Raw genomic sequence first — 11,249 nt, forward strand, 5'->3', positions numbered from 1 at the left:
GGGGGGGTTAGGACCGACTTTGGGACACCCTGGTCTATGGTATCTACTAGCATGCTAGAAATTACTATAGACTTCCAGTCATTAGCTTTAAGGCTAATTAGAAATTGCGCTAACGCTAGTTAGCAACTTCATTCAAACTGCACGCAGAAACATAACATTTGTAAAACCCTGAAGTATCCCTTTAAACGAGGTAGCTTTTTAATGTGGGTGATCTATCCCTTTAAGCGGGCCACCTCCACCCATGTGGTCCGAAAAAACACACAGACACACACACACACTGCCCTGCTCCCTGACCTTATAATCATGGGGGTCAACGATGACGTGCCAGGGAGTGAGAGTGCACACACCCACACACTAACCCGTCCTTCTCTCCTCCCCTCCTCTGGTTCACACTGCTCTCAGGATCTGTCTCAGGCCATTTGAAGTGTGGGGTGTTTTTTCCCCAAACAAAGCAGTGCCAGAAGACTGCAGAATAACAGCACAGCCTGCTCGTATTTTTCTGCTCACGCTGAAAGAAATGTTGCCCTGACGTTCCCTGTTAACCCCACAAATGTTTTCACTCTAAACAGCTCCAGCACTGTGTGTGGGTGTTTGAGTGGAGATGTGGCTTTAAACCAAAGCAGAAGCTCTGTGTCTTCAGCTACTCTCCTCCTCTCAAAGTCTAAAGCGATACCAACAGAGGAGAGGAGAGGGGAGGGGAGGCGAGGGGAGGAGAGGGGAGGGGAGGGGAGGGGAGGGGAGGGGAGGGGAGGCGAGGGGAGGAGAGGGGAGGAGAGGAGAAGGGAGGGGAGGGGAGGGGAGGGGAGGGAAGGAGAGGGGAGGAGAGGAGAAGGGAGGGGAGGGGAGGGGAGGGAAGGAGAGGAGAGGAGAGGAGAGGAGAGGAGAGGAGAGGGGAGGGGAGGGGAGGGGAGGGGAGGGGAGGGGAGTTAAAGGCTTTAGGTCTATTCTCCCCCGCTTTGTTCATTTAAAAGCATGGGACTATCTTGAACAAAAAAGTCTATACAAAACCTGTACATGTTCACTTCATTCACAACGTGTATGGGACATGTTATTATGAGGCTGTTTAGGTTGATAGAGAGCACGCCACAGCTGTCAGCTAAACACAACCTACCCCACACACCCTGTCTCCAGACTCCCTCACTGTATCCCCAGCCTCCCTCACTGTATCCCCAACCCCCATCACTGTATCCCCAGCCCCCATCACTGTATCCCCAGCCCCTATCACAATATCCCCAACCTCCCTCACTGTATCCCCAGCCCCCATCACTGTATCCCCAACCTCCCTCACTGTATCCCCAGCCCCCATTACTGTATCCCCAACCTCCCTCACTGTATCCCCAGCCTCCCTCACTGTATCCCCAGCCCCCATCACTGTATCTCCAACCTCCCTCACTGTATCCCCAACCCCCATCACTGTATCCCCAACCTCCCCCACTGTATCCCCAACCCCCATCACTGTATCCCCATCCCCATCACTGTATCCCCAACCCCCATCACTGTATCCCCAACCCCCATCACTGTACCCCCAGCCCCCATCACTATATCCCCAACCCCCATCACTGTATCCCCAGCCCCATCACTGTATCCCCAACCCCCATCACTGTATCCCCAGCCCCCATTACTGTATCCCCAGCCCCCATTACTGTATCCCCAACCCCCATCACTGTATCCCCAACATCCATCACTGTACCCCCAGCCCCCATCACTATATCCCGAACCCCCATCACTGTATCCCCAGCCCCATTACTGTATCCCCAACCCCCATCACTGTATCCCCAGCCCCCATCACTGTACCCCCAACACCCATACTGTATCCCCAACACCCATCACTTTATCCCCAGCCTCCCTCACTGTATCCGCAGCATCTCTCACTATATCCCCAACACCCATCACTTTATCCCCAGCCTCCCTCACTGTATCCGCAGCATCTCTCACTGTATCCCCAACCCCCTCACTGTATCCCCAACACCCATCACTTTATCCCCAGCCTCCCTCACTGTATCCGCAGCATCCCTCACTGTATCCCCAACCCCCATCACTGTAGCCCCAGTGACCCTCCATGTATCCCCAACCTCCCTCACTGTATCCCCAACCCACATCACTGTAGCCCCAGCGACCCTCACTGTATCCCCAACCTCCTTCACTGTATCCCCAGCTCTCTCTCTTCTCTCTCATTCATTCATTCATTTATTCATTCATGACGGACGGACAGACAGTGTAGTGCAGTAGGCCAACCATACTGTCTGGACATGGATTGGTTCTCCCCATGCTCCGTTACCCTATGCAGACCCTACACTGGAATTCCTTCTCCACTCCGGCCGACACATACCCACACACACAGACGCATAGATGCACACACACACTGAATCATATATACACACACATTTCGTGCACACTAACACACACGTAGATCAGTTCTAAATGTGTCAGTGCGTTTAGTCTGAGGCCCAGGTGTGTAACATACCAGCTGGCGGGAGCCAATGTAACTTACACACACATACACACACACACACACACACACACACACACACACACACACACACACACACACACACACACTTCAATGTTGTGCCATTGTAACATAAACGCTTCTGGGATGAACAACTTAACAACTGAATGAAGGCTTGTCCAGGACCCGAATCCACACAGCCTCTCGGAGTACGAGTTGCGATCTAGGATCAGGTGTCCACCTTTCCATAGAGATGTAGGATCTTAATTTGATCACTTGGTTTAAAATGCTGCTAAAGTTTGTGATATCCACTTTAAAATGTCAGAGTTGATTTGCCCTAATAACAAATGTTTCAATCCCCACAAAAAAATTCTCCATGAATTATAATCCACATAATCATTTACATGTTCTGTTGCTGCAGGATTATTTTCCTGTTGAAGCAAACTCTCTCAAATCAAGGTCCTACATCTGTACACATTAGGAACACCTTACTAATGTTGAGTTGCACACAAGCCTAAGACCACCATGCACAATGCCATGTGTCGGCTGGAGTGGTGTAAAGTTTGCCGCCATTGGACTCTGAAGCAGTGGAAACGCATTCTTTGGAGTGACGAATCACTCTTCACCATCTGGCAGTTACGCTACCTGTCCCAATGCATAGTGCCAGCTGTAAAGTTTGGTATAGGAGGAATAATGGTCTGGTGGCTGTTTTTCATGGTTTGGGCTCCTTAGTTCCAGTGAAGGGAAATCTAAATGCACAAAGTGAGCTCCATACAGAAATGGTTTGTCGAGATCGCTGTGGAAGAACTTGACTGGCCTGCACAGAGCCCTGACCTGAATTGGAACACCGACTGTGAGCCAGGCCTAATCGCCCAACATCAGTGCTCGACCTCACTAACGCTCTTGTGGCTGAATGGAAGCAAGTCCCCGCAGCAATGTTCCAACATCGAGTGGAAAGCCTTCCCAGAAGAGTGGAGGCTGTTATAGCAGCAAATCGGGAGCCAACTCCATATTAATGCCCATGATTCTGGAATGAGATGTTGTTTTAAAATTTTACCCCTTTTTTCTCCCCAATTTCGTGGTATCCAATTGTTGTAGTAGCTACTATCTTGTCTCATTGCTACAACTCCCGTACGGGCTCGGGAGAGACGAAGGCTGAATGTCATGCGTCCTCCGATACACAACCCAACCAGCCGTACTGCTTCTTAACACAGCGCGCATCCAACCCGGAAGCAAGCCGCACCAATGTGTCGGAGGCGACACCGTGCACCTGGCAACCTTGGCTAGCGCGCACTGCGCCCGGCCCGCCACAGGAGTCGCTGGTGCGCGATGAGACAAGGAGATCCCTACCGACCAATCCCTCCCTAACCCGGACGATGCTAGGCCAATTGTGCGTCGCCCCACGGACCTCCCGGTCGCGGCCGGTTACGACAGAGCCTGGGTGCGAACCCAGGGACTCTGATGGCACAGCTGGCGCTGCCATCTTAACCACTGGCGCTGCCACCTTAATCACTGCGCCACCCGGGAGGCCGTGTCCACATACTCTTGGTCATGTAGTGTATATACAGGGGTACGGTGGGAAAGGAGGATGGTCATCCTTAATGAAGGAGCTGGAGTGGAGAGAGAGAATGAGTTAGAGAGAGACAAGGAGAGAGAGAGAGAGAGAGAGAGAGAGAGACGGGGATTTAGAGAGGAGATTGGGGGGTCTTAACTGATACACTGGAGATTTAATTAGACGGGGGGATTGTAGAGTGCCGGGAATTTCACATGGGTTTAGCTGAAAAGAAGGGAAAGAGAGAAAGAAAGAGGGATAGAAAGAGAGGTAGAGAGAGGCCAGGGAGGGGTGGTGTTCAGCGTTCCCCCTCTCTTCCTCCTAGACTAAATTGTTTAAATTCTATACCCTTCACTTCACTTGTTTCCTTCTTTTTTTTTTAGAGGAGAGGAGAGAGGCCCCTGCTCCCCTCTTTCCCCCTCAACCCCCTCCTCCCCCTTCAGCCCCCTCCCCCACCCTTCCTCCCCCTCCATCCCCCTCGTCCCCCTTCTCCACATTCCTGACTGCTTTGTTTTCTTCATGTTTGCTTATACCACACACCCAAAGAAGTGCCCCCTTTCTCCCTCCCCCTTCTCTCCCCCTCTTTTTCCATGCCTTTGAATTAACCAACTCCAGCTAATTATGCTTCTTTCTCTTTCTCTGTGCGGCTTTCTAAAGACTAACCCTCTTTGGCAGGACTTAGTAACACACAAGGTACATTTATATTTTCTACCAAACCAACGTGCGTGTGTGTGTGTGTGTGGTGTGTTTGTCTGAGTATTTCTTCAGACATGTGTAATGGTTCATCTAGTGCATGTTTGTCCTTGTCTAAGCCTCTCTCCTGTTGATCTGTGGTTTCTCTAGGTATTCTCTTCGTATTCACACACACACACACACACACACACACACACACACACACACACACACACACACACACACACACACACACACACACACACACACTCATGCTGGCTTACACTGTTGTTTCTCTATGGGTTCTGCAGGTGTGTTTTTGCTCTAATGCCTGTGTTTGGTGTTCATTGTGGTTGTCAGAGGTATTTCAACGGGACGCTGCCAATGTTCCATTGGTTCAGTTGGTCAAAGCCTCTGCCAAAATGACCACAGTATGTTACTGGTTGGGACTCTTTGCATTTTGTCTTCTGCAGGGTTCGTCTGTGGTGTTTGATGGAATGGCATGCCCATGTTAACGTTCCACTGTGTTGGTTTGTTGCAGGTATTTCTTTGCTGTGCTGGCCATCCTGACAGTTCTGGGGGTGCTGAATGGTTTGGTCCTTCTTCCTGTGTTGCTGTCCTACTTCGGCCCCTATCCAGAGGTCAGATGGTTTCTCCTGTTTAGCCATCTATATAGCTCCACCACATAGCAGGAAATGGCACACACACACATTTTTTTACGCACATTTTTTACACATTGGAGAACTGACGCCAACTTTTGATTGGGTGTTCTAACACGAGCTCCCACGAGCTCAGCAGCGTAGTTTGCGTAAAAGTTCCCACTCATCTCCTCACACCTCTCTCCTTTTCACTGTCCCCCTCAGGTGACCCCTGTGGATGGGCGTAGCCAGTTACCCACCCCTTCCCCGGAGCCTCCTGCTCACGTGGTCCGCTTCTCAGTCCACCCACGCCACACCACCTCCGGCACGGGGACAGGAACGGGCTCTGACTCGTCCGACTCTGAGTACAGCTCCAACACCACGGTATCAGGCATCAGCCAGGAGATGCAGCAGTACGACCTCCCTGCCACTAGGGGCAGAGCTGGGAGAACAGAGGACATGCAGTACGGCATCCAGATCAGCAGGGGCAGAGCTGTTAGAACAGAGGAGGTGCGACTAGGAGCAGGGCCAAGAAGGACAGCTAGACAAGGAGACGCCACAGCCTACTCTGTGTCTTCTGTAAGTGCTTTGGATAATGCACACATCTATGTACTCACACACACACACGTAACAAATGCTCACACTCCATGCGAGATGTGTACAAGTTGTTCTGATTTTCTGATCTTTCTCTCGTCAGTCGGTCCTGCCGGAGTCAGGGGCCCACCCTGGTGCATCCCGTCGCTTCAGCAAAAGGGACCTACAGTCGCTGCCCCCAGCACGCCCGCGCATGGACGCTTTTGAAACTGCTACTGAGGCCGGAGGCCATTACAGCTCCGGAGGCCATTTTGGCTCGGGCGGCCACAGAGAACGCTCTGCGGGGCACAGGACCCGTCCATCCCACAACCCCCGGCCCAATCACCACCAACCTCACCACCCTAACCCTAACCCCGCCCCTACTTACTGTCAGCCAATCACCACGGTAACGGCCTCTGCGTCGGTTACCGTCGCCGTCCACTCTGCCCCTCCCCCCACTCAGAGCCCCACATCCTCTTACCCAGGACACACTGCAGCAAACAGTTACCACACAGCAGGCGGCGCAGAGCCGGTGCCTGCCTTCCAGGACCCCCATGTGCCACTGGAGGTCCATATCAGCCGCAGAGGAACCAAGATGGAGGCCATGGAGCTCCAGGATGTGGAGTGTGAGGCAGCTGAGAGCGACAGTGGCAAGAGGGCAAGCTGAGGTAAGCCCCATTGGAGTTTGTAGCTTCTCATGACAATGAAGAAATTCACATGTTTGATGTTACATCCACAAAGGACTTGAATTGAATGTCCCTGTTTTTTTTTTTTACTTGCAAAAATGTCCCCGTTCAGTCCATCAAAAGCCCACCCTTTTTTGGGGGGGCTGCAAACTGAACATAATATATTCTGCGTTGTTTAGAGGGGGAGATGTGCGTGTTGTCCTGACACTCTCCTAACCGTGTGTTGTCTGTCTCTCTTTTGTTCCAGTGGAGGAGAGCAGAAGTACAACGGCCAAAGATGGACTCCCTCTCTCACTCAGCGGCCCACAGCGCAGCGACACACAGAACCCAGTGGTGGCTAGCGCCCTTGGTGCTCAATCTGACTGGAACCCAGTGGATGTTTGTTTCAGATATCTCTATCCATATTTAAAAGATGTACACTCATGTAAATATGAAAACAAAAATAGCTATAATTTAGGAGCTGTTCAACTCCTTTTTTAACAGACTGGGGACGTCATTTTGTATGGCGTGTGTGTGTGTGTGTGTGTGTGTGTGTGTGTGTGTGTGTGTGTGTGTGTGTGTGTGTGTGTGTGTGTGTGTGTGTGTGTGTGTGTGTGTGTGTGTGTGAAATCTCTGATTACTGTTCACTCATCTGTGGATCTGGGCCATGAGGAAACTTCATCTGGACAATACATTTCAGCATTCATTGTTGCTGCTTACGATATTTCGGTAGTGATGTATGATAACTGTGTACATTAACTTGTATAATAATTCTATGCAAATGTTTCTTTTACATTATAAAAGAGGTGAGCGAGTGTGCAAAGGTGATTGCGTGTTTGCGTGCGTGGGTAAATGATTAGATCCACCTCTCAAGAAATAGGCTAACGATCACGTCATGTGAAGCGTTTACACAATAACTACACGGAGATTGTGTGTGTACGTGTGTGCGTGTGTGTGTGTGTGTTTGTGTATAAAGGTCCGTTTTTTTTTTTTTTAAACGATTAATTTGCTTATCACAAACCTGTGGTAGTTATGAAACAATTACTGTTGAACTCTGACTCACGCTATGCGTGCTATTTAAGACGAGCAGATTATGAAGAAGATATGCAGCTGTGTTGTTTGTGACTCTCCCAGCGTAGTAGCTTCCGCATCGTCTCTGCTCTGAGCTCTTGTGTTGCTGTCTGGTTGTCTGGGGATTGTTTTACTGTAAAAAGGCCATGTGTGCCTTGGCTGTCCCTCGGACTCAATTGCCCATCTCCCCTTTTCTCTGGTGATGTCATAGCTCTCGGCAGCCATCTTATAGTAGCATGAGAGGGCGTGAAAGTATCACTCCCGTAGCTAATGCATATTACAGTTGGAGTAGAAAATCCATGGTAGCTAGTCAAAGCCATTATGGAGGATATTTTTTTCCTTCTTTTTTTTTCTGTCTCGTGAATACAACTTCTGTTATTCTAACTGTAAATATACAGTTTTCGTCAACAGTTTGGACACACCTACTCATTCAAGGATTTTCTTTATTTGTACTATTTTCTACATTTGAGATAAATAGGGATACATCCAAACGGTGAAATAACACATATGGAATCACGTAGTAACTCAAAAAGGGTTAAACAAATCCAAATATATTTGAGATTCTTCAAAGTAGCCACCCTTTGCCCTGACAGCTTTTCACACTCTTGGCATTCTCTCAACCAGCTTCACCTGGAATGCTTTTCTAACAGTCTTGAAGGAGTTCCTACATATACTGAGCACTTGTGGGCTGTTTTTCCTTCACTCTGTGGTCCACGTCATCCCAAACCATCTCAATTGGGTTTAGGTTGGGTGATTGTGGAGGGCAGGTCATCTAATGCAGCACTCCATCACTCTCCTTGGTCAAAAAGCTCTTACACAGCCTGGAGGTGTGTCGGGTCATTGTCCTGTTGAAAAATAAATTATAGTCCCACTAAGCACAAACCAGATGGGATGGCGTATTGCTGCAGAATGCTGTGGTAGCCATGCTGGCTGGTTAAGTGTGCCTTGAATTCTAAATGAATCACTGACAGTGTCACCAGCAAAGCACCCCACACACCATCACACCTCCTCCTCCATGCTTCACGGTGGGAACCACACGTGGATATAATCCGTTCACCTACTCTGCGTCTCACAAAGACAGAGCGGTTAGAACCAAAAATGTCAAATTTGAACTCATCAGACCAAAGGACAGATTACCAACGGTCTAATGTCCATTGCTCGTGTTTCTTGGCCCAAGCCAGTCTCTTCTTTTTATTGGTGTCCTTTAGTAGTGGTTTCTTTGCAGCAATTTGACCATGAGGGCCTGATTCACACAGTCTCCTCTGAACAGTTGATGTTGATATTTGTCTGTTACTTGAACTCTGTGAAGCATTTATTTGGGTTGCAATTTCTGAGGCTGGTAACTTTAACTTATTAACTTATCCTCTGCAGCAGAGGGAACTCTGGGTCTTCCTTTCCTGGTTTTTGCGACTGCACTTGAAGAAACTTTCAAAGGTCTTGAAATTTTACGAATTGACTGACCGTCATGTCTTTAAGTAGTGATGGACTTTTGTTTCTCTTTGCTTTTTGGAGCTGTTCTTCCCGTAATATGGACTTGGTCTTTTACCAAACAGGGCTATCTTCTGTATACCACCCCATACCTTGTCACAACACAACTGATTGGCTCAAATGCATTAAGAAGGAAAGAAATTCCACAAATGAACTTTTAATAAGGCACACCTGTTAATTGAAATGCAAAGGGTGGCTACTTTGAAGAATCAAAGATTTAAAATATATTCAGATTTGTTTAACACTTTTTTGGTTACTACATGATTCCATATGTGTTAATTTCATAGTTAGTTTTGATGTCTTCTACAATGTAGAACACAGTCAAAATGAAGAAAAACATTTGAATGATTAGGTGTTTCCAAACTTTTGACTGATACTGTACATACTATCTCTAGTGATAAGCTACACCTAGGATACTACCCTACTCAGCCTGACACTTGACTGCATTACACGTTTCATTCACAAGAAAGTCTTGCTCTCTCTCCATCCCCCTCTTTCTTCCTCTTCGTCCAATAAGCTGCCCGTCCAGAGGGTTAAGCACTATCTGGTCTAACAATACTTGGTGTGTGTGTGTGTGTCTGTGTGTCTGTGTGTCCGTCTTCCTCTCTCTCTGTCCTCCTCAGTGACAGCAAAGACAACTGGCCCTAATTTAGCCCAGCCGTCCCTACTGACCTCACCTCGTAAAAATCCAAAACATAACGCCATGACACTAATTGGAAGTTCTCCCTCAACTGCCAAATGGCACAGGCCAGAGCCTCAGGGGTCAGAGTTCACTAAGCCACCCCCTCACGATCAGCCCGGTGTGTGTGTGTCAATCGCGTCTTGTCTAGCTCCCCCATACACCACCCACCCTCCCGCTCACACACATATCCCGACCCCCCCCCTAACCTTCCATACACACAGACTTCCTGTCCAACACGTGTAGCTACGTGTGTCATTTTCTCCCAGAAGTCTTAACTGTGTCGTTAGTATCCCCCTCCATTGTCCATATGTCGTGTCAGCTGCTCGTGTGAAAATCTTTTTTCCATTTGTTGGTTTATGTGTTTTTATTTTCTCCTGATGTCACATTGGCAGTAATGGAGAGAAATCATGGCGGGCAACTATTTTCTTCATTTTTGAAATGTTTTTTTTTTTCGACGTTTGGATTTGCGATATTTATATTTTTTGTGTTGTAAGATGTTTTTTTTGTTTGTTTTTGTTTTCTTTCGTTATTGGTCATCAATGCCAGTGGATAACAAATGCAGGGATTTTTTTTTAAATGTCTATTGAGAAACACTATTACAGTTATTGTTTTGACATGAATGGTGTTTCGATCTGTACAAAGTGCTTACTAATGTTAAGTAGGGAAACAAGAGTATATAGCATTTACACTACAAGACTCACCATAGCTCTTAGAGGATTTTTTTAAGGAAAGAACATCTATGATTTTCTGTAGACTTCCATTTGGTCTTTGTTTGGCGAGGATATATATTGTTTCAGTTACAAAGATAAATGTATGCCATATCATTTATTTATATGAAAATTTATTTTTGTAGTATACATAGTAGTTGTCAAGTTATTTTGACGGAAGTATATTTTTAAAGAGTTTATATGTAATGATACCATAAACAGAGAAAATCCTAAGGTGGGACTCTTACACTGATGACATTGACAGTCAGTATTATCTATCATAGGGGAGAGAAAACTCAGCAAGCTGTTTGTATGGGTTTGTCAAAGGCTGGCCATGAAAGTAGAAGTTGTACCAGCTCTCTAAATATTAAATGTTCAAACACTGATAGAATTCTAACAAATAAAAAAAAGATTATAACTTATTTGCCTCTTTTGTTTTCTCACCTTAATGAACGGATTTTAAAAGAACCGCTTGTTGTTGACATCGGGCCGATGATTTCAGAAAGGGTGTTGATATCCTGAAACACAGAACATCCAATAATGGTGTTTATGTGAGGCGCAGGATCTACATGACACACAATAGGATGCTTGCCACAAATTACAACACCTTTTCATGATCGTAAAATGCACACAAGTCCCACTCGTTTTAGTGTGTTTTTAACACCCATACTGTTCACCATGTTGGACATAATAGAAATGAGTAGTTACAATATGTTTATTGATGTAAGTGCAGGCAGAATCCTTGTCAATTA

The 11,249-nt window shown here is 47.3% G+C and overlaps 1 protein-coding gene across 2 annotated transcripts in view; it reads left to right on the forward strand.

Moving 5' to 3' along the window:
- ptch1 (patched 1) overlaps positions 1 to 10,919 on the forward strand; it is an 80,528-nt gene extending 69,609 nt beyond the window's left edge. For both annotated transcript variants that reach the window (XM_036980081.2, XM_036980080.2), the window contains exons 21-24: positions 5,215 to 5,314; positions 5,537 to 5,890; positions 6,009 to 6,552; positions 6,818 to 10,919. In XM_036980081.2, coding sequence (XP_036835976.2) covers positions 5,215 to 5,314; positions 5,537 to 5,890; positions 6,009 to 6,551 — 997 coding nt within the window. In that variant the 3' untranslated portion in view covers position 6,552; positions 6,818 to 10,919. The remainder of the gene's footprint in view (positions 1 to 5,214; positions 5,315 to 5,536; positions 5,891 to 6,008; positions 6,553 to 6,817) is intronic.
- The last annotated feature ends 330 nt before the right edge of the window (positions 10,920 to 11,249 follow it).

Source organism: Oncorhynchus mykiss, chromosome 6 (genome assembly GCF_057628025.1).
Source record: "Oncorhynchus mykiss isolate SJ-2025 chromosome 6, ASM5762802v1, whole genome shotgun sequence".
NCBI classification, from domain to species: domain Eukaryota; kingdom Metazoa; phylum Chordata; class Actinopteri; order Salmoniformes; family Salmonidae; genus Oncorhynchus; species Oncorhynchus mykiss.